Source organism: Amblyomma maculatum, chromosome 3 (assembly GCF_055883805.1).
Source record: "Amblyomma maculatum isolate TAMU_Amacu chromosome 3, ASM5588380v1, whole genome shotgun sequence".
NCBI lineage: Eukaryota > Metazoa > Arthropoda > Arachnida > Ixodida > Ixodidae > Amblyomma > Amblyomma maculatum.
The window spans coordinates 155442115-155468860 of record NC_139346.1 but is presented as its reverse complement, the minus strand read 5'-3'; the positions used below and the strand labels follow the sequence as shown (position 1 = coordinate 155468860).

Sequence of the window (26746 nt, the reverse complement as noted above, 5' to 3'; positions counted from 1 at the left end):
GGCGAATCGCGGTTCTTGAATTTCTCTTCACTCGGTTCTGAACCCAGGAGAGAGAGAGTCGGGGATAAATCGTCGCGGGAGTGAAGATGTTTCCTCCGCTTTCGTGGATCTTTGTATACACTTCTCTTGCTGATGCCGTTACGCCTTCCTGCCTTGTTCCACTTCTTACCTTTGATATCCGGTGACCCCTGACTTTGCTTGGACAATTTTTAGACAATGGACCTACTCAGTTATCCTTTTTCTCGGACCTGACTCTTTGATTTCCCGGCAATGTTGAGTTTTGCTTGACCCAGCACCTCAATGGGCAAGAGAAAGTGTTGTCACTGAAGACGAAGCGTGCCATTCTGGACTAAGTGCGCCGAAACATGAATAGTGATTATCGCACGAAGTATGAAATCGCACAGTCCACACTCTCAACGATAATCAAGAACGGCAGAAAGATCAACGCTGTTCTCTACGACAACGTTGACAGCGGGGACCGAAAGAGGATCCAGTGCGCCATCTATGTCGATCAAAGAACATCCCCCTCAGTGGACCAATCATGCTAGTGAAGGCTAAGAAATTGGGCTTCGCCAAGTTGCCAAGCTGCAACCTATGGACCAGGGGGTTATCGCTAACTTCAAGGTCCACTACCGACGCCGAGTGATCGAGCACCTTCAACATGACCGAGATGAAGGTCCCTGTGGGGAAAGCCATCTTGTAAGTGAAGCCTGGAGGGATGTGAAGACCTGGCTACCTGATTATCGCTCACTGCTTTAAGAAAGCTCGCTTCTTCCGAAGCAGTAGCGCAGACATGGCGCCTGCTTAGGACGAAACTGCTGCAGTTGACGTCGCTGCAACAGCTGATGGTGCCACCATGACAGCCTGCTTGGAACAGCTATGGGAGTCCGCTAACAAGTTGGACCTTGTGCCTCCAGGTCTGTCCCACATGGACTTCATTTCCACGGATGACGAACTTGTTGCCAAGGAAGACATCACGATTGACAAAGTTGCCAGGTACGTAATGGAAGGGATGGATAGCACCTCCGAGAGTGACTGCGACGACGCTGGTTGCGCCACTAAGCTGATGACCCCCTCAGCGGCCATTGCAGCTGTTGACACACTACGGATGTACCTCGGGAGTTCAGAGCAGAACTTCGGTTTTCAGTTGGACGATATGGAGGCCGCGATCCTGAAGACCGCACTTGCAAAACGTGTTCAGGGAACGCTGGACCACTTCATCCAGCGACGATCAAAAATTTGCTCAAATTATTTTTTTTTTTATTCAAAGTCTAGATACAATGAAATAGTGGCTATAGCGAAGTGATTTCCAATTCCCGCCGACTTTGTTACAACCGGGCTAGACTGTATGGCTGCGGCTCTTGATGCACACAAAAAGGAGCTATGGATAAGCAGGCAAACAAAGTGAGGGTGCCAGCTTCGTAGATTTTTATTAATGCGCAGCATTACTTGGCTCACGTGCACTGTGTATGGAAGGTGTGTAAACAGAATGCATCTGCAATGGCTGTGTAGCTGGATAATAGTAACACGTGTTATTGCGTTGTATTGTTTGTTGAGTATAATTGCCCTTTACTAATTTTCACTCTCAATTAACTGTCATTAATTAGTTAATAGGGATTAAGATTAGTTTTATTCTACATTAATAAGTCATATTATTGGATAGCTTATGTTGAGTACAACTGCGCTGAACCAATTGCATACTTGTTAATTGTTAATTTAATTATATCTACGTTGTAAGTTACGCTAAAGCATCGTTATATTGCTGGATAGCTTATATCGAGTACGGCTGTATTACACTAGTTGCAGTTATTAGTTCATAACCACTAATTAGGTAAATGGTATTAATAATATTGTGGTTAACTTTAGGCTGCAACATAGTTATATATCGTTAAAAAGGCCTCGACAGATATAACTCAAAATCGAATGGTAAACCACAAAAAAATTATGTCAAATTGATAAAACCGCGCATTAACTGAGCTAACCATTACTACCTCGGTTAAAAAAATGCAACGGAAGCAAAACAGTATAACTTAATAATACTCATTAGCAACACGTAAGGAGGCTTAAGTGCCCCAGTAGTTTTTTTCTTGCTGGGATCACGATAGGAGGTCAGCGAGAAAGCCGATAGCAGATATTGAGTTCACTTCGAGAAGTAATAATTTAATTGCAGATGTTCGATCATAGAAGAAAGCCCAAAAGTGAGCTGTTTGCTTATCTTGTAATTTGGCAAGAAGCACTCCGTGGTCTTCTAGTTGTTACTGCTCAGTGCGTCAGTCAGCTAGTAGTTTCTCATGCAGGACTAGTTTTGCGCCTGGCGCTTTGGCTTCATGTGCCCGTTCTTTTTTATTCTTAACACTTAGTTCGATTTTATACAAGTCTCGCACATTTTTCTGTTTGCAAATTGTCACAGGCGAACGGATCCGATGCAGACCTTCAGTTAGCCGGCGCACGCAGTAGGCTGCGTAAATCAGTCATTAACCGCTCGTGGAAGGCTGTTCGCTCTTCACGTATTTTACGAAGATATAATCTTTCATGCAGAACTGTCCAAGTGATGGTGTGCACCCACAGTGCAGCATTGGCAGTCATGCTTAGGCTGCCAGTTTTCCGATCACCTGCTATCGTTGCACCGAAATGCGAGCAACAGTGCAAATTAGGCATTTTTTAGCACGACCAAGCTACACCAGGGATGTGAAGCGCGCAGTAGTAGAGGGCTGCAGAGTAATTTCGAGCACCTGGGAATCTTTAAAGTGCACTGAAATCTCGACACACGGGTGTTTTAGTTTTTCACTTCCATAAGAAAAACAGCCGCTTCAGCCGAGATAGAGCTTGTGTCTTTTGGCTCAGCAGCACAGGGTTTTTGGTCAGCCTTAAACACTCTAGCAATCGGCAAGTTTCGCCAAGGTGCACTTGTAATCGAGTGTGTGATTACAATATATGTGTCATCCGCGCAATGGGGGCGCGGAGTTACCCCCTTAACCCCCACAATATGGTCGGCTACGCAAAAAGAAAACAAATAGAGGTCAATGATTGAAGAGCAGTGCGTCTGACATTTCAAAACGAAAAGAATATTCTTGCTCCAGTGCACTTCCTCGTCATCAACGTCTGAAACCATTGTGAATTTCTTCGCTGCTGCGGTGCCTCTTCGATTGCGTTTTCGACGCATAATAGGTACCTGCAAAGCCAATCAGAAACGTGGACAATACAGAAAGGTCCACGGATCACTTGTTAGTCATTATTTATCTTTTGAACAATTAAATAAAATGATTGCCAAACCAAGAAAGCTGTTGATACATTCCGTAGCAGGTAATCCCGCGATCGCAATCCTCCAACATGGCGCAAGGTCTACAGACATCATTGAAAGCAGCTGCAATGGAAGTTGCTTACTATACAGCAGTTTGTGTGGACAATATAGAAGTTCGGGTTTTTACCCGCCGGGGTGGTGCAGTGGTAAGACGCCCGACTACTGTGCCGGAGTACCCGGGTTCGAACCTGACCTCGGTGGCTGCGTTTCGATGGAGGCGAAACGGAGTGGCGTCCGTGTGCTGTGCGATGTCAGTGCACGTTAAAGAACCCCAGGTGGTCGAAATTTCCGGAGTCCTCCACTACGGCGTCTCTCATAGCCTTAGTCGCTTTGGGACGTTAAACCCCACAAACCAACCTAGAAGTTCGGGTTTTGTCCCCCTTTTTTTGTTGTTGGCTTCTAAGAAGTCAATTGTGTTGTTGCTAGCCCTTCATCACAAGTTATGAAGTACTTATGATGCACACCGGTAATTCCTGTGGTAGTGAATTTGGTGTCCCTAAAAGGTAACATAAACATTGTTTCTTTTAGAAGAGTTATGTTCATAGCCTTCGCTGCGTCTTCTTTTTTGGCTTTTCAGGTGTGCACATTTATACCTTTCATTATGAGGCTGAAGTCTGAGCTGTCAGCCAGGCTTACTTCAATGGAAAGAATCCGGGAGTACTGCGAGGTGAGTGATTTACAGCCAAACAATCTTTTTCATGTTGCCTCGGTCAAAGTATAAAGTGTGCGTTTCTCTCCGCTTGCATTTACTGATTATGATTGTTTTTGCAGTTTTTGTGAGCAAAATGCTCAGTCTTTGGTACTGTTGAGGAAATAGGGTTAGCCTTTAAAACTCTCGCCTAGACCTCTAGTTTCTCCGGTCTTTATGCCACAGTCCATGCCACTGGTCCAAATCAATGTCCCACAGTTGTAGCTCTCTGCCATAGCAGTTTCTCTGTCAGGGTCACTTTAAGCTTCCACTTTTCCTTTTTTTAGTCTTGTCCGCGTGACGTTGCTGTCAGTGCCTAAGCACTCTTTCTAGGCCAGTGAATTGGAGCAGTGCTGACCCCTGTCCCCACCAATGCAGGATCTGAAGGAAGAGGCCCCCAGGCATGTTGATGCTGGTGTAGACCTCACGGGCTGGCCAAGCGAGGGAGACCTGCGTTTTGAGCAAGTGTCCTTGCGCTACCGCGAAGGGCTGCCTTTGGTCTTGCGCGGCATCAGCTTCCACGTGCAGGCCGGCCAGAAAGTGGGCATCGTTGGCCGTACTGGAGCCGGTAAGCGGTTATTGCATTTAGTTATTTGTACTTTTTTGTGCGTTATTTGTAAAGCACTCCTGAATTAGGTGTACATTAAAATCTCTGGTTTTTGTATCAGGCCCACACTTCAGCTGTGACACTTCGGCCAATCATGCGCTGATTGGCATAACTGGCAGTAGATGTGACAGTTGTTTGTGATGCAAGGCATCATGAGAGAAGCTCTTGGGGAAGCATTGCATGTATTTTTGTTGAAAAGGGCTTGATTTATCTACCGTACTGCTGGCCTCATGGCATCTGAGAGTGCAGACAGTCTGTTGCAGCCATAGAGCCATGCCACTGTTAAAAGGATCCCATTTATGTGAGGCGAAAAAAAAACACCATGACATCATCTGTGTAATATAGAAGTCATAACCATTAAAGTAGAATGTAGTTACTTCTTTTTCTAGTAAACAGCAATAATTTTCAGAACATTTTCAGTCCTGACATAATCTACTTTTACAAGGTGCTGCACTCTTAATTGGACCCCGCCGGGTTGGCACAGTGGTTACGGCGCTCGACTACTTTTCCCAAGAATGCGGGATTGAATCCCGCCCTCGGCGGCCGCTTTTCGGTGGAGGCGAAAAGCAAGGCGCCCATGTGCTGTGCGATGTCAGTGCACGTTAAAGAACCCCAGGTCGTTGAAATTTCCGAAGTCTTCCACTACGGCGTCTCTCATAGCCTGAGTTGCTTTGAGACGTTAAACCCCACCAACCAAACCAAACTCTTAATTGGAGAGGAATTAGATCAGGCCGCTTTTTGGGGGAGGCGAAAGGCAAGGTGCCCATGTGCTGTGCAATGTTAGTGCACCAGGTGGTTGAAATTTCCGGAGCTCTCCACTACGGCATCTCTCATAGCCCGAACCAAACAGTAAGGTGTTTGAACCACAGCTTCAAAGGAACTGCATTTGGAATGTGCACTTCTAAACGGTGTCAGTGTTTGGCCTTGTCATTGGCAGCATGCCTCTGTTCGGTCACTTTTCCCCTCGCGCTTCTCACTGTCGCCATACTTTTATCCTCCGCGCTCACTTTTTCATCCTCTGGAATGCTTCTCCTTTGCCTGGACGGTTATACCGTTTAACCCACGAATAGGTACTGAAGGGCTGTGCTATAAAAAATGCCTTGCAGACTTTTTATGAAATTTTTTGTGAGTTCTGTTATGGGGGCGGGAGCTGTGGCATTTCATGTCACTTCTCCTGTGCTGGTCTTTTTTATTGATTGAAGTGCATTGAAAGTTTAAGTTAATGCAAGTGAGGGCAGCAAATGATCTTAAAATTCCTACAATATGCTGAAGCAAGACCCCATTTTCTTTTCCATTTGTCTTCTTGCAGGCAAGTCCTCCATTCTGGTGTCACTCATGCGACTGAAGGAACTAGAGTCTGGACGTATTCTGCTGGACGGTGTAAATGTCAGCACCCTGGGGCTGCACGAACTGCGCTCTGCAGTGGCTGTAATTCCACAGGACCCTGTGCTCTTCCAAGGCACCGTCAGGTGCGTACACCTTCTTTGCACTGCAGCTCGATATGCGATTGCCCTATTGGCTGCAAATGATGCTTGTAGAGATACTTTGAATGGTGCCTGTAGCATTGAAATAACTCAGGGTTTTCACAAAGCACGTAAACTGAGCTTTGTAGGATTATTATCATGTTCAAAGCAACCTAGCTACGGCTGTTTTTATGACGCTTCTTACTCTGCCACATCTAGGCTTTATCGTTTGCGCAGATGTCTCACCTTTAGTGTGCTTGTTCCACTAAAGGTTCCACTCAGCTATTGTGTAATGTCTGAAGCCTCAAGCTCATGCAGTAGCCACGCTCATGTAATGCACTCAAGTCTTATATCTTGTGTAGATGGTTTGTGTGACATGATAAGATCACATGTCATGGCAAATTTGGGGAGCACTTTTGAGCTTAGAATTGAGCCCACTTGGGACCCTTGGATCCAGAATTAGACACGCTACTCTTAAGCCATGCAGGCAAGTTTGTACAGCTCGGTGAAAGCGGGAATTTATGTTGAGCGGTCTTTCTCATGGCGTGGTAGATTATGACTGCATGCTAATGAGTGTGTGTGACCTGAAACTGAAGTGATGGCCAAAGCACTAGTAAACCTAATTTGTATTTGACCTAAGCATGCTGAATCACCCGTCAATTTTATGGAGCAAGATATTGTGTGCATGAAGAATAATATACAGCTGCCCTTAAGAAAGTATGTATTGCTTTGCTGTTGAAGGTTGGGGCCGTTGCACCTGCGAAAACATTTAAAATGGTATGTTGTGTTCGTCACGCAGATACAACCTGGACCCCACAAATAAAAACACAGATGAAGAACTTTGGGACGCCTTAGCGAGAGCACATTTGAAGTCAAAGGTAGGCTCCGTGCTTGTCTTGCTTTGCTGTGATAGGCTCTTGAAAAGGCTTTGTTCTAGGAAATTTTCTTCCAGAAATTATTCTTTTCTAGTTTTGTGCGCTTGTTTACTTTTTCACCCATCTACATGGAGGTAGATGTTGCTCTCATAGCTTAGCCTGTTTTCGCATGGTGTCTGTGCTAGGTTACACCACTCTTTTCAGACCTGCATTGCATTAACTGGGATAGGAGGAAGCAAAATTTGCCCCATCATTGAAACTGCCGTGCTGTGTCTCGGCAAGACATTTTGCTTTGCATCAGGAAGTGTTAGTAGTAGTGAATAAACCTCGTTTTTACTTTTAATTCAAGTAGTGATATGTGTGTGTATGCATACATAGGGCTTTTCATGTAACCTACAGTAACTCTTTATGAGATCCATAAATGCAAACAAAACTGCTTTTGGCATTTGTGCACTTATGCACAAAGCTTACTTTTAGCCATTACAAAAATAACAGCAATGTGACTGACGAGAATCTGTTTAGGGCTGCCAGCTATATGTATGTGATGGAAGGTTTTTTTTTCTTATTTTTCATGCTTTTATGCTTTTGTATTGCAGAGTTGTGGCAGCTGTATATATTTCAAAGTGTCTATGAGAATGTAACTTTGTGTTTTACTTCTTTTTGAGTATTTTATACTTTCACTGTTACAGCTTGCACATGCTACATACTTGCTCTGCGTTTTTTTTTGTTTTTTTTGCTGAGTTGCAGTCAACTCTTGCCTACAATTCCTGACGCTACTTCAGCCTCTGTAAAGGATTCTTCTGTTCTCATTTGTTACCTTAATCTCATGGGGGGACTCACTTATTGCATCCTATATCTTTTCTTGTCTAGATTCAGAAAGAGGACAAGCAACTTGAATGTGCCGTAGAGAAAAATGGGGACAACTTCTCTGTCGGCGAACGACAGCTCCTGTGTTTGGCTAGAGCTCTGCTGCGTCACAACAAGGCAAGCACATTGTTCACTCATGCGTAATAACCATGTGTGACATAACTTCAGCTTTCTGGTATCGATGATGGCCTTTGAGAGGCTGATCTGTGAAACAGCTTGTACGGAACAGTGGACACTACATGCCTGATATAATCTTGAAGGAAAAGCAACATGACAAATTGTTGTAGATGCAAGGAACTATTCGAAGCCCTCAATATTTGTAATGCAAAAGACCAGCGTGTTAGCACTCAGCCTCTCTGCCCGTCCCCCAAAAGAGTTGAAGTTCCTCGGCGTGACGAAAACTCTGTTCCGATTGCTTTTGTTCGCCATGTGATGTTTTAAATTTGGCCAAGATGTGTACTGCAACATATTTTGTTGCTTTCTTATTTTCTAGCCTTTTGGCACCTTCATTTATGTCCTTCGGGTTTCCTGTGCTTTGGTAGTTCGCACTTTGGCCTCTTACGCCTCATAGCTTTTAGATTTTATTGTATCTTCTTTGCATGGTTTTATACAAATGCTTGCAATGTATTCCAACAGCCAAGCAGCCTTTTACGGTGTACTACCCTCTTTTCTTTACTAAATACTGACTGCCCTCCAAAATAAATTTCATTTGTGGTACGTGTTAGCCTAGTTGCTCATGTGCCAACGTAGCACTTGAATTTCAATTGATAGTCAGCACCCATGTGTGTCTTCTATGTACCTTTTTTTTCTTTTTGCTGTCGTTCCTCATGCTGTCTTGCCATGCTATACCAACTAACCCTTCATCTCCTTCTCGTGAGCAACCATCAAAGGAGGTGGTTTAGGGACGACACCACAGGCATGGACTGAGCAAACCTCCTAGCTCAGAATGCTAGCCTGTAATGGCACATTTCATTCATGAAGCACCCGGTCTTATTTGTGTATGCTTAGAACTTGAGTGTGGCTGCAATGCTTGGTTAAATATGTCTGGCTTTGCTTTAAATAAAGCCAGTAGGGCAACTATGCCATTCACCAGTGTCTCGTATCGCTAATTTCTTCATTTCTGCTCCTGCTGCTGCGTGCAGGTTCTGGTCCTGGACGAAGCCACTGCATCTGTGGATGCTGAGACAGACCGGTTGATCCAGCAGACAGTGCAAGAGACCTTTGCGGATTGCACCGTTCTGACCATTGCACACAGGTTGAACACTGTCCTTAGCTGTGATATGGTTCTGGTGTTGGATGCTGGACAGGTGAGCACGCATGCTATGAACAGCTTTCTGAATTCGATTTCAGCATGCCTTATTGAGTAACTTGAGAACAGTTTACTGGTAAGGTTTGCCTGATGTGAATAAATTAGTGGCAACTTTGTGAGGCTCGGGACTCTGAGGTTGATCCCGGTGTTAGTTAAGCATGTACCTTTCTAGCTTGGCTAGAGAAGCAGCTCTTCTATTACCTTGAGCTGATCTTTATATGTAGCCCCTTCAGAAGTTGAAAATTGGAGTCTGTTTTCCTTCTTTTTCTTCAGTAAAATACCGCCATATAAGCAGGTTGTTTTCGTTTGGGCTGAAGGTTCAAATTATCGGGAACCTTCCACTATGTTGTCCCTCATAGTCTGAGTAGCTTTGAGAAGTTAAATCTGATGAACCAAACCAAACCAGTTCCCCTGGTTTGTCTTCTCAGCATGACTTTTCTTAAACAGTAGGTTACCTTTGGATGCTGTATGTAGTACATCATTGGTGGTAATGGGTGCACCTTCGAGCATCGTGTTCTCAGGGTGTTCCACGTCCATATAAAGAGCATTTGCAGTGATTTAGTGTGCTGATGTGCTTTGGGCAGATGTAATAACTATTTTTGCGAAAGGACATTCCAATTGAAAATGTTGAAAGCAAGTTTAGACCAAATTTGCTTTTATGCAAGTAAGGTGGAGTAGATTTGTTGTAAGGGAGTAATTACTATTGGACATCCACCGCAGTGCAGCCATATGGCTACAAAGGAAAACAGAAACTTCCTAGTTAAACAAATATTCATCCTGTCCCGGCAGTGAGTAATTATTCAAGTGTGGAGTCAGCGCTTGTACTGTGGCTTTCTTTTATCTTGTCCTTTGTCTTCGTGTTCACGCTGTTTAAATTAATAAAGAAAGTGTGGAGGGGTCTGGCAGTGGACATAAAGATTATGTTGAATGCTGATCTACAGTGGTGAGTGAGTGGTGACTTTGCCAGCGAGCATCTTGCGAGTGAAAAGTTGTTTGTACAGAAGGCATTTTTGAATCCTTCCTCTTGCAAATGTAGCGGATGTCATGCACATATTGAATAGCTTTTGACATGTGTTTACTGTTGTTGCTATCATAAACTGCATTAATAGCAGGAAAAGGTTAATCTGTTCCTGTGCTTTACTGTATTAGATATGTGCTACATTATTGTGAATCAAATGCCATGAATTTATTTTGATCATGTTTTGAATTTAGCCATCCATTCGGCCATAAGCAGTTCTTTCCTGTGCAGAAGCATTGTTTCAGGTGACCAAAAACCTATAAATTATAAGGAAACACCAGTGAAATTTTGGAAACATGACATAGCAGTGTTTGTTTTATCCACATAGACAGCTGGGGCCGAATTATGCTCTGATCACATCATAAAAATTGTCACTAACCTGTCGGTCAGTCCCCACTCCTTTTGGTCGCAGACCTGCCAGTCAGAATCGACCAGTAGGAGCAGGGCTAGCCGGTTTATTTGCGGCAGTTTCTGTGTTGTAATCATTGGAATGCAATTAGACTCCTGTTCTGTTTGTCAGGCATGAGTTAGCTTTGATGGCTTGTTTCTTTCTAGGTTCTTGAAATGGACAGCCCCTTCACTCTTGCAAATGACCCAAACTCTGCATTTTCGTCAATGCTGAAGGCAACTGGCTTTCAGGCACCCACAAAGGAAGGAGAGCAGTGATTTATAGAGGGTTGCTGCTGTCCTGCTCTCGCTGGAAGAGGGTTCCTATGTGTAGACAAGACTTCACCAGTTTTGGACAAGGTTTTTTTTAACTGTGGGATCTGACTTTTGCATTTTTTTTCCTCACTGATGATAAGTCTTAAGTTTTCAAGACTACCAGACTATTTTACAAATCCCTCTTGTCTGTCTAGAGCAGCCACCCGTGACTTAGGTGAGGCATGTGCTTGCCCTCATTTGAATGTTTGTGCCACCAGAATCTTACAGGAGACCTTGGCTTCGTGTATCATGTTGACAAAATGCAGGCTGTGCATACATTTCATTGGCATCTGTCAATTGCATTTCACAAGCATTTTTATGTGCAGTCTGCATTGAGCTTGGCCAGTACATTGCGGTTTGTTGCAGATTATTCATGTTGCATACACATATGACAAGACTGGTTCGCTGTAGGGGCACGTTTACTTTCTGTATCGTGATCTCTGGCTGCCTACTGTTGCTTTCAAGGACCTGCAACAGCTGCGGCCATACCTGCTAAGCGTTATTAGAGGCTCTCATCTGCATATTGCACAACTGCCATTGACACCGCACTGCCTTTGAATTACTTATTTGGAGTGGACTTATTTGAATTCTGCCTTAATTTTTTGCACGGCTGTTGACACTTGCTGTTTGCTTGCTGCTGTCAACAATGGTGTGCCTTATATAAAGTCACTCTTGCTGACCTCACAAGGTCAAGGAGTCTTCACCTAAATTGAAAGCCATCCTAATGCATCACACTGTGCTTTAGATGCGGACTGTTCATAGAATGAAAACCTCATGTGTGTGCCTTCACGAATAGAGACCGGTGTTTTTAAATAATGCAGTCTATGCATATGCCAGCCTTAGAGGAGCTGCGTGGAGAAAAAGCGATAATGTTAACTGAATTATCTTCTTTCTGTTGCTGTGTAATAGTCTTCTTTCTATTGTTCCTATCTTCATGCCATTGGCGGGTATTTTTAAGAATTTTTATGTTCACAGCTAGGGCTGAGTACTATTTACCCGAAGAATTTTGTAGCTTAGTGGAAAGCCGGTGACATTCTTTTTGTGTGTATCAGTATTAGTGTGAGACTAAGCCTGCATGCAACAGCATCTGGGTGTTTATGGAGTGTTTGTTCAATGTCTTTCATCTGAATGATGCTGCATCGTTCTATCTAACGGAGATGCAATGGACGAAGGTGCAGTTAGTCTCACATTTTGTGATATTGTTATACGTGAAACATATTTTTAGTGCAACACATTCTATTTATTCAGCTTACATATCATTGTATACAAAAGCTTATTTCACCTTTTCATATAAGATCTGCTGTTGTTTCTCAGTGTCTCTGAGAAGAATAAAGGTCTGTTATACTTGAGCTGTTATAGTTGGTTTTTGTACATGACAATACCACCACTCCATGGAACCTATATATGTACTATGTTGAAAACTGGCAATGAATGGACATTCAGGACATAAGGCAACCAGCACCTTGACTTGCTCTCTAGAAATAAGAGTGTAGCAAACGGGCCTGTATATGCTAGACCGAGGTCTACAACAGCGTACTGTACGTAAGTGTGTCCCAGTTAACTTTAACCAAGCAATTACCTAATGCACAAGAAACTTAGGCAACTTGAACAACTTCATTGCTTACTGTATGTATTTCACTACCTTTTTATTTTAAGAATGTGTCGCCAACTAGCCTAGCAACAAGTTTTCTGTATGTAATTGGAATATTTTATTTTGTGCACTTGAATTTAATTCTAAAAAGTGGCTTTTCAGCAATTGCTTTACACTACAAGCTATTATTCAAAAATGGATTTCCAAATTGCTCGTATTTTGGCCTGCAGTTTCTCCTGCATTGAAAGAGTTTGCAAAATTTGAAAAATATTTCAATATAGGGAACCAAAGCTGGAGTTCGCTCCGCGACGCCAGCGCTCGGTTTCCATCGGAGCGGAGAGGAACTACAAAACCTACGCGCATTCGCGCTGCTGTCTGCGGAGTCTGCGCAGCCCGCTCGCTCGGGAGCGCGTGCTAGAGGCAGCCGCACGTGCAAGCGGAGCGGGAGAAGGAGAGTGAGGACGAGGGGGGATGGTCATGCGTCTGTGCGCGCAAAGCCGGCGCTCTTTGCCAGTGGTGTTTCTTGTTTTTACTTTTTTCTGTGCCCCGGCTGACATAGAGGCTGGCTGGAGGCACGCTTTTTATCGGTGCTTTCGAAAGTGAGAAATTATGATTAATTGATCGCCGCGGACATTGTTTTCAAATAGCGCTTGTTGGCAAGCTCAGACAAAAAAAAAAAAAAAGAACGCGAATTCGGTACTCGAAGGCAGAGGCAAGCGACAGGTATTTTGAAGGACTTGAGGCGGCACCTCTTGATGTCTCTTCCATGTTCAGAGAATGAAGGGTCCAGCCTTCTCGTTGCGTGTACACAGCGACGAGTGCTCCGGGCGCTGGTTGGGGAGCTTCCTTTCCATTTGTGACTGCTCACTTGAAAGGGGCCTATTCAACTCTTTGGGGACAGACGTTTTATGCGATGCTGCCGGCGCCGTGGTGCCTGCTTTCGGCGCGTTTAGGACGCGTTCCCTACAAAGGCACAAAGCATGCCGCCTTACCCTTTGGTTCCTGCTGACAGCGGTCAGGGGGAGTTCGCTGCTGTGGCGCTGCCATACGAAATCAATCACTTATCTACCTTTAACGATGAGAAGTTTCTTAACGACCTGGATCACTGACGAGAAGCCGAGGCATGCCATTCTTTCGGCAGTTTCCTCTCTCCGTGAGACGAAGAGCGAGGAAATGCCTGACGACTTTTCATGCAGGCGGGGACATCTCTCCAAGTAAACCTTCGTCTTCTTAATTCCACAGCTACGCTGTGCAATCCCTAGTTCAGTTATCTCCTCTAGCAAATGCGCAGTTTTGAGCTCCCGAAGCAGGATCGCGTATGAGGATAGGACGATTAACGTATGTGTTTTCCCTTTATAAGCGCCGAGTGATGGCATTAATGACATATCTGTTTCTTGAGGCCGACTTGGTTGGTATGGCTGCTGCGGCACCGCCAGTTACAGAGGTGCGAGATACGAGCAGTACGAGATACCTAAAAAAAAAAAAAAAAAACCCGGCAACCATTGTTTCAACACGAAAGAGAGAAAAACACTTTCACGAGTTTTGCGAAAAAGCGCGCCGTCACTTTTTCATTCCAGAGAGAAAAACACTTTCACGAGTTTTGCGAAAAAGCGCGCCGTCACTTTTTCATTCCAGATTTTTTTTTCTTGCGCGACGGCGGCCAGAATGCGGCCGGAGGAGCAGAGAAACAACCGAGCGCTTGCGCACAAACACGTGCTGGAGAGCAGCGCGGAGCAGACGACAGCATGCTTTTCTATGTGGCGGGGAGCAGACGACGCGGCCTCACTGCGCGTAGGTTTTGACGGGATCTCCATGGAGGGCGCTGACGCACAGAGCGGCGCAGCGCCCCCTGGCCCAGGTTTTCTCCCCTATCGACGAAGATGAAAAGTGAACAAAAGATACTGCAACACATGCAGTGCTCTTTGTGGCGTACAGTAGAAAACCAGTGCACATTTTTGAAATGAAAGCTTCACTATGCCAGGTAGTTCGAGCCATCGGGTATGCGCCGTTTTCACCTTGAGGGAGATTTAGAGGTCAAACTTCTGTGTTAGCCTGGTGGTCGCCATGTGACTGGGGCTATAGTGTCGTAGAATGTAATGATATATGTTTGTATTGCTGCGACTCAGGCAGACCATAGCAAAAGGACACTACGCTCAGCTGCCGAATCCTGACATATGGAAATACCAATTTGTACTGCCGGTGTCGGGCTTACATTCCTGTAAAAAAAAACGGTAAATCTGGGAATGTAAGCCAAAGGCGAATCATTGATGATCGAAAAAACGCGTTTCGCTGAAATGTCCTTAAGCCCAAAGTCCATCTGTTTGGCTACCTCTAACACTATTGAGTAAAATCAATACATTTACACTGCCATGCACAAAACCAAAGGTAAAAAAAAGCGCACATGGATTTACCATACTCAAAGAATAGACACAAAAATAAAACACCAGCTCATTGATTTCCTACAAGGCGCGATTTCCAGTTCACAATTTGCATGATGCACAAATCGCGGGCGTCAACGAGGGAAAAATGCTCTTCAGGTAACAGAAGCTCGAGCACAGAAAAAGATGGAGGTAGCGATGCCCAGCACACAACTTTATTCATAGATGGCATCTGGAGCGCGTTAGCGACAGAAGTGAAAAACACTTGCACACTGACACTCATTCTACAGTGCTACAGGTGACGTCCGCGCGAACCGCAGTCTCCGGCCAGTGCACGCTGACATAAGGAGGCCTGCTGTGGAGAGTAGGAGCCCGAGCAGCTTTCGTGACAGGGTAAGAAAAAATGGTGCGAGAGAGGGAGGGGGGGGGGATATTTAAGCTCCACCTTTAAGGATATGACGCGATAGCATATAGCCCACGGTGATATAGCCAGCCCACATATGAAGCCCCTATTTAACCAAGCCGCGTAAACCTGCCTGCGTGTCCTATAGGGGTAACGTGAATGCAAGGGTCCTGGTAGGCTGATTCTGATAAGGAGAAACCCAAGTTGGTAACTTCCGCAAAACGTAACGTCATGCCATCCATATTCAGTGCGCGGCCATGTCAGCTGCCAGCTACCGCCTGCCAACGCCATGCTCGTGATTTTTCGGTCACCACGCCGGCGCCGACGCCAGATTTTCGTTGAACGGGGCCTTAACAATGGCGCGTTAAATTTTGGTAAATAGGATGCGACGTCAAGCGAATCGGGCTATGAAATTCACCGTAGTGGAGAGCTCCGGACACTCGGGGTTCTTTAGCATGAACTGACATATCGCACAGTACACGGGCATCTTGCTTTTCGCCTCCATCACAAAGCAGCCGCCGCGGTCAGCACTGAATCCGCGTGGCCGGTTAAGCGGTAGAGCGTCATAACCTCTGAACCCCCGCGGCGAATGCTGCTTGCATGTACAGTCGTGAGAACAGGTGGAAAGGGCGGCGTTCGGCTGCTCTGCTGCGGACATTCGCGACAAGCGAAGCGCGCATCGCAAAGTGTCCAGGACATGACGCTTTCCCACACAACAGCTATAGATAGTAAATCTGTACTGCGCATATGACACGCCTCCTCAGATGTAAATAAGTTCTGTTGTAGTTTTGGTGGTTTTGACTTGCCTATAATCTGGAGCAATTCAGTGAGTAAATGAACGAGCGCAAAATACGTATTGTCAATGTAGCCGTTAAAAACTCAGGATGCGAATCCAAATCACTCTTTGACACATATGCTTCTACGTTCTCGGAGCGAAGAAACTAGATGCGTTATAGACGGCAAAAAAGAAAAAGAAAGAACAAAAACGATGAAAGAAGAAAGACCATCCTGCAGAGTAATTCACAACTCGAGGCGGAAAGAAGCCTCTTTTTCTTCAACGTGTAGAAATGCCGAAAACATCGCTGCCTCTCCCGTGATCGAGAGTAGACGTGAGCATGAAATGGGTCTATTACCGGTTTAACATACTGAACAGAGTGCCTCGCATCTTTGTGTGCATGCGTTATCTCGTCGTGCAGTTCAGCGGCGACAGGGTAAACATAGAGCTTCTAACCGATGTATGGTCCGCGAGGTACGCCCATGTCATGTGTAGCATGCGGCTACGGAATAGTTTACACGGCCATGGGGACGGGATTTTGCATTTCATCTCCCTTGAAATGCAGCCGCCACAGCCGGGTTTGATCCGCTGCCTTGGGATATCGAAGCCGTATCCCAATCAATCAGCCTTCCTTTCCCTTCCATTCCCTTTCTCCCTCCTTCCCTCTTTCTTTCCTTCCTTCCTTCCTTCCTTCCTTCCTTCCTTCCTTCCTTCCTTCCTTCCTTCCTTCCTTCCTTCCTTCCTTCCTTCCTTCCTTCCTTCCTTCCTTCCTTCCTTCCTTCCTTCCTTCCTTCCTTCCTTCCTTCCTTCCTTCCTTCCTTCCTTCCTTCCTTTCCTTTCCTTTCCTTTCCTTTCCTTTGTTTCTTTCTTTCTTTTCCCTCCCTCCCTGCCCTGCCTTGCTTTGTTTTGCGCTCACATACAAAGTGACACCACGGTCAAAAGCACTGCAAGGGGCTTCTCACACAAAATCAGACTTTAATTGCACATCGTCAAATTTGCCTACCTTCTAGAATGCTCTTTTTGCCAGAAACAATACATTGCAGAGACAGGGCCGTCAATGCGCTAAGAATAAATCATCATCGTGTAGATGATGGCAAAACCTCCCGAAAGCATTTTCTCAGCATTTCAGTCAGAATGGCAATAAATCTGATTAATTTTCATTATTTATTTTCCAAGTCGACTAAATTATGGAAGAAAAAATACAGGGATGCATTTCTAATCCATAAATTTAAAGCTTTGTAACCAGCAGAAATGAATGAATGAATGAAAAAATTAAAATTATAATCTGAAATGTATTCCTTCTGCCCCGGCCGTAATCATTCTTGAAGTCAATCATATGTAGCTTGTATTGTGCACATTTCGTTTTTGCAGATTTCTTCCCCCTTTTATAGCATGACTCCATGTGTGCAAACAAAAATTTCTCCTTCTCTTCTGTTTTCACTTTTTAAGTTTCCTTTGAATACTTTTTTTTCTCGTAATTGGTTGGTTGGGAACTTTGGGATATTCACGGGGGGGGGGGGGGGGGGGGGGGATACCGGGCACGGGTTATGCCGGCCTTAATTCGCGGCAGCACTCTTGGTGTCCGGGGGGGAGGGGAGATGGGATGTTGGGAGAGGAGGGGGGGGGGGGTCATCATCTTGGAGTCGCTCTCGTCGTCGTCCTCGTCATCGGCTCCGTCGCCAACGCTGTGGCCAGCAGGTCAGCAGGCCCGGTGGTAGGCTACAGTTGTGCAGCCAGGCCGGACTCCTCCAGGAAGGCCCGCAGGAGCCGGTGGGCTGCCAGGGGGCTCCTGGCCGGGAAGAGCAGGTGGTCCTCGGGGGCAGCAGGAAGTCCGAGGGCCCGATAGCCTGCCTCCATCTTGCGACGGTGGTAGGCGTGTGCCGGGCACACACAGAGGAGGTGCCCCAGCGTTCCTGCATCACCGCAGGAGGGGCATGCTGGGGAGGGGGCCCGGCCACCGGCCACGGACATACAGCTCCGTGGGCGTCCAGGAACCTCCGCTGCAATCGTACCTTGGCATGTGTGGCAGGCACTATTTTTTTCCCAGTTCTCCTTCCCACTTTTCCTTGTTCTCTTTCTGTGTCGCCTTTTCTTTTTTGACCTGCCGTCATTTTCAGACTCATCTAATGCCTTCCTGAAATTTAACTGAACCTGCGTTCCTTATCATGACACCAGCCCTCCTTCCAGGACCCCCCCCCCCCCCCCCCCCCTTTTTTTTTTAGTGCTAACGTCACTAACGTTTGCTAACATTCCTTTCGGCATACGCTGATAATTTGTCACTTCCGGAACGCTCTTCACAATTATTCTATTGCAGCTACATATTTGATCAGGTCCTTTGGAGTCACACTGTCCCAGAAGCTCCTGCCGGCACCGAGCCCTCATCTTGGGCTTATTCATCACGTGTACTCGCTCTGTACTTTTTATTACTGCTTCCCCCTTTTTATTTTATTTTCCAGGTCACGGGACCACACTCCCCAGGCCAGGAAAATCCATGTCTAAGGAAACATCCTTCCATTCCTTCTCGATATACCATTTGAGGAGTCTACCGTTAGCCGAGAGGCTTTACAGAGAGATGTTTTTGAATTTCGCCAGAAAGCGAAACGACTCGAACGATTTCACACTCAGCAGCTGCACAACGTCCTTGTCACTTAACACAATAGCCGGTATTTTAAAATTTCGCTTACAATTTATGGCTACCCGGTATTCGTTTTTCTTTATTCTTTCCGCCTTTCGTTAGAACTGAAGGGAGAAAACACTTCAACGATATCTGCCGCGTTTCTATTACGCCAGGCTTTCATGAAACGAAGGTTTAGGACAGGAAGGATCGCACAACTGTCAGAGCTCTTTGTTGTTTAACGTCCGTCAGTAAAAACAATCCGCAATCACTATTTGAGGTAACTATAGACCAGTGCTTACTAGCACATTTTGCTGGGCGACCGTGGCATTGTTTCTTGGACGCAGCTTAGTTTTGAATCCTTCCGCCCCCCTTCCTCCTTTACCTCAGGAAAAAAAAGAATCCTCAAGTGAATAGAAAAGACTTCATCTCTGGGCACTTGTGCAATACTTTGAAGATTGAGCTGGCTACAGAAACTGCAGTGCGGGCAATACGGACAGCTGCTGTAGCAGCTGGCACTGTCTTTCATCCTTGTTCGGTATCGCGCCTCATTCGACGATACCAGCGACTGTATCTCGGCGGTAAGCGACTGGCTTGAGAAAGCGCGCTTTCTTTTTTAATTTTCTCAGCCTGAAATACTTTTAGATAGAGCCTTTGAGCCACGCGCTCATAAAATGTCGCAAAATCGCGCAGCGCTTTTATCACTAATAGTGTTTTAATCACAATTCAACGCGTATAGTAAGAAAAAAAAATCAGCTCACACAATTAGGAAAAATTGATCATAAAACCCTCGTCATTTCGCTGCGAAGATCGCGGTACCGTAAGCGCCAACTCGGAAGAAATAATTAAGGGTTTAGCTTTCGTTCAATTCATAAAGCACGACTACTGTGCTTTACTGTTTGTGTTTATACTGTGAGTATACATTAGAACAGACGCACGTTTGCTTCCACTAACGCGAGTAACGGTGATGACAAAAAAAGTTAGCGAAACGCCACTGTGCTCGGGAAAATTTTAGCCTTATCATATCAAAGAATGACCGTGCAAAATGAGCTGACCAGATCTAGCCTACTATGCTGACAACTTTTCGAAACTTTTTTTTTTTTTTTCTGCACGGTGCGGCAGTTTCGAAGGCTTGCAATGTAGCGACATCAAATGTGCCTTCGAGAAAAGGAGAGTGTATGCAGCCTTATTATAGTACGCTCGACTGCTGGGCTAGAAGTCTCACTAAAAGATGAGAACGTGTGACAGCCTGTTGCGACCCCGAATAAGCTCAAATGCAATGTTTCCGAGGTTAATGTCATCGCTAGTGTAAGTGTACAATGACTTTTTTTTTTCGAAAAAGGAAAAGTTGTTTTGGCTGCTAGAAACTTAACCTTAAGGTGCGGAAACTAAAGCGGATGCATGCGTCTAATCCCACTAAATTTTTTTTCGATCTACCGGAGCGCTACGCAAGCGGTCTGACTTATCACTCCAAGTAACGACTAACGACAAGTGTTTAAAATATGTTGGGAAACGAGTTAAAATGCTTACAGCAGCATATAATTTACGGCAATCTTATTTGAGCTCTTTTTTTTTTGTAGTGATAGCTACACTAGGCTAATAAAAGCGCATTTCGCGGAGCTGGGCAGAAGCCACTACTGCGCATGCGCCGTTCCAGAGGTGTGGCTGTAGGGAAAAGGAAAAGAAAATGCACGGGCCTGCTATTGGCTCTGTAGCTGAGCCACCTCCGCTGCCTCGTGCAGACAGAAGAGAAAATAGACAAGAAAGAAAAAGGAGAGAAAGACGCGCGCCGAAAGAACAGCCGTCGTCCACCACCGAAGCGGTGGCGGGTGCAATGACGGCCTACAACAGGTAAACATTCGGTGGCTGGCTAGCCCCCGCCGCAAGCGGCGGTGACCTACCTGCCCCAGCCCCATCAGGGGATCCGCCGCTGCGCTCGCTACAGAGAGGAGGAGGAGGGCAGCAGTATCCCAGAAGATGGAAGCGCCGCCTCAGAGAGTCAGAGTCCTAGACTACAATGCGCCTAGACTAGTGTTCTGGGAGAGCTGACCGTATGGAGCAGGGAATCGTCTGCCAGCATCGCATGCGCTGGGCATAAAAGTGGATTCTGCCTAGAACGCCTGTGAAGTTTGATGCGTTCAACGGAACGCTGGTTGTGTTCGATGCAACGCTCGGTAGACCGCAGCCACAGCTTTCGCTCCAAATTCGGCTCAGCAACGTTGCACCCCTCTCAATTTTTAAGGCGAAAGCCTTTAATGCCTCATGCTGTCGTGGACAAAATATGTCCCGCTTTTGCGGTGGCCCTGATTGGTCGAGGCGGGATGACGTCATAGAGGTCTCGACCAATCACAGAGCACCACCACAGTATGCGCGAATGCGTGCCTTATATGACCTTATGCCAATAAATGACCAATTACCAATTAATGGCTAACTATAATTAATGAATTAATGACTAATAGAGTATTTCAATAATAACAGCTTAATTATTAATTAAGTATACATATAAATAATTATACTAGTTAATTACTTAATGACTACCTGATTAATTGATCAATTATTGCTAATCAGTGCCAGTTGCGCAGCAGAATGCGGCAGGCTTTCGCCTTTCACTACTTTCACTAAGAAGAAGCGACCAGCTGGAGAAGACTGCAGACTGGCACCTTCCACAACTTATACATTCTAAACAAAATGTTTCCCACACAGTATAGAGATAGCTGCCCCTGGTGCGGAGACAGTCCGACCCTATACCACGTCACATGGGAATGTAAACACAACTACACTTTCCACAAACAAACTAACCCGAGTGCGGAGCAATGGGAGGGCCTGCTAACCAGCTGCGAGCTCACCGCCCAAAGGGCATTGGTGCAGCACGCATGCGAGGTAGCCAGGACCGGTGGAGCCCTGGAATGAGGGAACCACCCGTGCTAAGGAGTCTCCAACGGTGGCGAAGAAGCGGCTGCAGGAAGACTCTCCGAGACTAATCAAAAGACCTCAATAAAGTTTTTTCACTCACTCACTCACTCCTGCGCTTTCGAGCAGCATTTTACCCTTCTCACTCTCCGCATGCATTGATTAGAGGTGGGAAACCTCGTGAGGTTAGGTTAAAACCTCCTCTGTTTAACGCTATATCAGGATTTTCGGTATGTGTATACCTATAAATGTAGCTTTAAGAATAATTTGTTTATTCGCCATTGAAGGCTGAAGTAGCGCAGCAGCACCTAAGGAAAAGAAATTGTTGTTTTGGTGTGTGGGAAACCACACGAGGTTATGTTGAATCAGTATGATGCTTTCCATCTCTTGCACTCAGTAACTGATAATAAAGAGAATAGGCCAATGTTGTTGTTGTTGTGGTTGTTGTTGTGGCTAAGAAGGGAAAGAAAATGCACGGGCCTGCTACTGGCTCTGTAGCTGAGCCATCTCCGCTGCCTCGTGCAGATAGAAGAGAAAATAGAGAAGAAAAAAGAAGAGGGAAAGAAAGACGCGCGCCGCAACAATAGTCGTCGTCCACCACCGAAGCGGTGGCGGGTGCAATGACGGCCTACAACAGATAAAAATTCGGTGGCAGGCTAGCCCCCGCCACAAGCGGCGGTGACCTACCTGCCCCAGCCCCATCAGGGGAGTCGATCGCTGTCGTTTTTTACACGCTAGCTTTTCGCAACGCATTTTAAAAATGTTTAGTACCATTGTGAGCAATTGAAAGCAGAGCTGTACTTTGTTTAAATAGGATACAGAAACAGTGCGAAATATTAGACATGCCGGCCTTAGCTGTTAACAACGTTCGCATGCTAAATTAGTTATAACTGAAAAAAAAAAAAAAACGGACTCAAGTTGTCAAGTGATCCAAAATTTTGTCCTATGGTTCCTATACAGGCTGAGTAATAATGCGCTGAATGTTGGCTATTTTTGAAGATGCATTGCGTTAACGATTTTTGAAACAAGCTAACGGTTCTGGAAGAGGAGATTAGTTGCGTTTTCTCACTTGGTTCGGTGCTCAGAATCGATGGAAAAAGCATTGGATTAATAAATTACCCTAATTTGTTATGCAATAAATACCATTACACGCAATTCCGAAACAGTGCCAGTGTCTCGAAAAGAGTTACAGATAACATTCAATTACTTACGGCAAGCGTAATTAAAAATTAGAGGGTCTCTTAGATGTCTCTGAAAAGGAGAATGACGAAAGCATACCCTTCCTCTTCTATCATTTGTCTCTTATTGTTTGTTTTTCATCGGCGTTCGTTGCAGTGCTACATATGGATGGGAAAACATTTATTTTCACCGGTTGTTAGAGGTGAGGGTTCAGTTGGATTGTTGGCCACGCCAGATGGCTGCCATTTGCGTCCTGTCGGCGATCTCTTCGGCCCACTCAGTGACCCGAACCTGGAAGGCCGGCTCCGATCAGTGCAGCACAGCCTCCTACTCCTCCAGAGATGGAGCTAGCAGCAATCGTCAGGGGGTGGATAGGATGCGCACCCCCATGTAATGTGGTCTAAAGTGTCGTCGACGCCACACTCTTTGCATTTAGGGTCAACCTGCTCTTTGAATATTGTGAGCCCTGGCGTCATGGCGCTCCTCGGGTGCTTCTAAGTGACCGCGGGACGGCCTTCTTATCGACAGTCGTATCCGAAGTTCTTCTTGCGTCATCCACCCTCCATAAGACAACCTCAAGCTACCATCCCCAGACTAAAGGTCTGACTGAGCGATTTTACCGCACCCTATCGGTTGGTTGGTTGGTTGGTTGGTTTGTGGGGTTTAACGTCCCAAAGCAACTCAGGCTATGAGAGACGCCGTAGTGGAGGACTCCGGAAATTTCGACCACCTGGGGTTCTTTAACGTGCACTGACATCGCACAGCACACGGACGCCTTGCTTTTCGCCTCCACCGAAAAGCGGCCGCCGAGGCCGGGATTCGATCCCGCGTCCTTGGGAACAGTAGTCGAGCGTCGTAACCACTGCGCCACCCCGGCGGGGTGCACCCTATCGGATATGCTATCCATGTACATCACACCGGATCATCGAAATTGGGATACTGTTCTACCATTCGTCACATTCGCTTCTAATACTGCAGTACAGCGGACTACCCGTTACTGCCCATTTTTCCTCGTTTTCGGCCGTCCTCCTACTACAATCCTCGACACTTCCTTCTTCTCTACGCCCGACTACTCCTCATCATTACCAGCCCAGTTCTTATCCCTTGTGGCCAGATGCCGTCATCTTGCCCGCCTCAACACAGAAGCGTGCCAGCAAGACAGCAAGAGTCGCTACGATTCGAAGCATCGCGTGGTCTCTTTTCGTCCTGTGACGAAATACTGCTCTATACACCACTGCGCACCCCTGGCCTTAGTGATAAATTTCAGCACCGCTATATTGGTCCCTACAAGGTAATCAACCAAACTTCCCCAGTAAACTACCAAGTCACACCTGTTGATCCCCCAGCTGACCGACGCCACCGTGGAACTGAAATTGTTCATGTATCTCGCTTGAAGCCGTTTTGCGCCGCGGTACATCGGTTGGTTAGGAGCGGCCAGGCTGGCCGCTTCCGACCCCCCGGGCAGATTGTGTGAGCCCTCCACGGATCTTCTTTCATTTGTACATACCATGATCTTCTTCTTCCTCTTGTACATACCATCATCATCGTCCCGCGGCGCCGGCTCCGGCGCGCGCTTGGGTTTTCTCCATCAGATTAAACGCTGACACGGCATACCTTGCCTTGCCTTCACGACCTTGCCGTCTGGACCTGGCCTTCTTAAAAAAAAATACTGATTTATTTATAGGAAGGGAAAGGCGCGGTAACTGTCTCACTTGTTTTTCTGTGGACACCGCAACCGCGCCGTAAGGGAAGGGAGGAAGATGGGAGTGAAAGTGGAAAGAGAGAAAGAGGAGCCGTAGTGGAGGGCTACGGAGTAATTTCGACCACCTGGGGATCTTTAACGTGCGCTGACATCGCACAGCCGCCTCCATCGAAACGCAGCCGCCAAGATCGGGTTCGAACCCGGGTACTCCGGCACAGTGGTCGGGCGTCTTACCACTGCACCACCCCGGCGGGGCACCTGGCCTTCTTTCACAACATATACGAATATACTTTGGGGCAAGGGAAGGAGCTGGTGCTAAATTACAATTGGTTTACAGGAAAGGAAAGGCGCAGTATCTGTCACACTTTCTCCAAGTGTGCATTTGGACGATACACCATCGCTCCTGTCGCGTGGCATTCCTTGGCGCGCGTTCAAGTGTGGGATTGCAGATGGCAGGAACGCTAGACAAGATGAGACTTCTGGTTGGTCGCTTTGAATTTGATGGGAGGTGACGCCACTTCTCTGTCGACCAATCAGGTACGCCGCTTGCACGGACAGCTTTTGTTGACGACAGTATGAGCCATTAAAGGCTTTCGTCTTAAAACTTCTGTAATTGGTTTGGTTTGGTTTGTGAGGTTTAACGTCCCAAAACGACTCAGGCTATGAGCGACGCCGTAGTGGAGGAATCCGGAAGTTTAGACCACCTGGAGTTCTTTAACATGCACTGACATCGCAAAGCACACAGGCGCCTTGTTTTTCGCCTCCATTGAAAAGCGGCCGCCGAGGCCGGGATTTGATCTCGATTAGTTGGGAACAGTATAGTCGAGCGCCGTAGCCACTGCGCCACCTTGGCGGGCCACTTCTCTAATTAGACATACTCATTAGCGCACACAAGTTACCGCTTTAAGAGAAAGATGGCCACACGGCACGCATATAAATCCACGCATGCACCCAAGCTATACTACCATGCCTTCGCAGCCTATATGTGGCAGCGTGCAAGCATGTCTGTTTACGGCCGAAGGGTCGTGGATTCTAATTCCGACCATAATTGATGAAAATTGTCCAAGTCATCTGAGACTTGCGTCGATTTGAAAGAAAGTTAGAAATAATATTTTCGATACCATTTATTCCAGACATCCATGCGCGACCTGAGTTTCTCAACAATGGAACCTTCGGTGAACGGGAGCCTTAAAGGGCCACTGTCCAGGGAAGGCCCTTTTAAGAAAAGGAGCCCAGTGTTTCGATCAGGTACCGAAGATAGTCTGTGCAAAATTCTACAGCGACACGCGCGCCGCAAAGCATCGAAAATACAATTCAAAGCTCCCTCATGCTCTCCTTTGAGAAGCCAGCTTCACCGCTTCCTGCGCTGGCCCGACGGGCCCCGATAATGACGTACGTACCGGGAGCGACGTCCATTGGTCCGTCTCGCTGACTGACGGGAGAAGGATGGGTGTCTACCGCTCCCAGCGCGCTTTTCCCTCGCCACGGCCAGACTGAATCCAGCGGCGCGCGCTCCCTCGACCGTTTTTTTTTTTCGCGCTCGCGGAGAGCCACGCCCCACCTCCCGCCAAACGCGGAGGAGGAAGGGGAATTTCTATTGCGGAGGCTAGACGACCTCGGGCAGGAGAGTGAAAAACCTTTGCGAGGGAACGGAAGGAGAGAGGCATGGCAGAATCGGGTGATTGCGGTGGCTGTAACTGCGTTATTAGTTACTCTTTTCAAAAACATTTTGCGGCCTTGCGTTCTAGGGGCGAAGTCTCACAGTCACCGGGGAAGAAAATATTTTCGACCGGAGGGTGGACAGTGGGCCTTTAAAGCTATATCGCTTTAAATAACGTCCACTGAATATCTGTGTTTAATTTTAAGCGAATCAAGTTCAGGTTTCTGAAACACCATCTGATTGTGTGGAAACTGTGGTATATTGTAAGATACTTAACTTATTTAGCGTACTGTGTATCGTGTTAGCGTTAGGGTTACCGGAGTACCTTGGGCCTGCCTTCCCCCCGTGCGCACGCGTTGATTGATCCGTATGCGCGCGGTAGATGATGATGCCAGTTGACCGTCATCCTCGTACACCTGCCGCGTCGGCATTAGCGCGTGCCCACTAGCGGTGGGTGGGCTCCCGGTACTACGCTAACGGTAACATGGCACACGGTATGCTAGATGTGCTTATTGTTATACATGAGAATGGTCTAATCATCCAATGAATATAAATAATTTGCTCTCAGTTTATCGTGCGTTCACAACAGAGTGCCAAGACTTTCTGAAAACTAATGGGACACATTCTTTTAAAACAAATAGCAAAATGCTGCGATCCTGCCGAGGCAGGATCTGCGGATATATAATTGTAATGGTGCAGTTACA

The 26746-nt window shown here is 46.4% G+C and overlaps 1 protein-coding gene across 3 annotated transcripts in view; it reads left to right on the top strand.

Moving 5' to 3' along the window:
• LOC146196543 (ATP-binding cassette sub-family C member 5-like) overlaps window positions 1–12179 on the top strand; it is a 43552-nt gene extending 31373 nt beyond the window's left edge. For all 3 annotated transcript variants that reach the window (XM_084598287.1, XM_084598288.1, XM_084598286.1), the window contains exons 24-30: window positions 3879–3968; window positions 4368–4557; window positions 5906–6065; window positions 6859–6937; window positions 7805–7918; window positions 8944–9108; window positions 10684–12179. In XM_084598287.1, coding sequence (XP_084454413.1) covers window positions 3879–3968; window positions 4368–4557; window positions 5906–6065; window positions 6859–6937; window positions 7805–7918; window positions 8944–9108; window positions 10684–10794 — 909 coding nt within the window. In that variant the 3' untranslated portion in view covers window positions 10795–12179. The remainder of the gene's footprint in view (window positions 1–3878; window positions 3969–4367; window positions 4558–5905; window positions 6066–6858; window positions 6938–7804; window positions 7919–8943; window positions 9109–10683) is intronic.
• Window positions 12180–26746: the final 14567 nt, after the last annotated feature.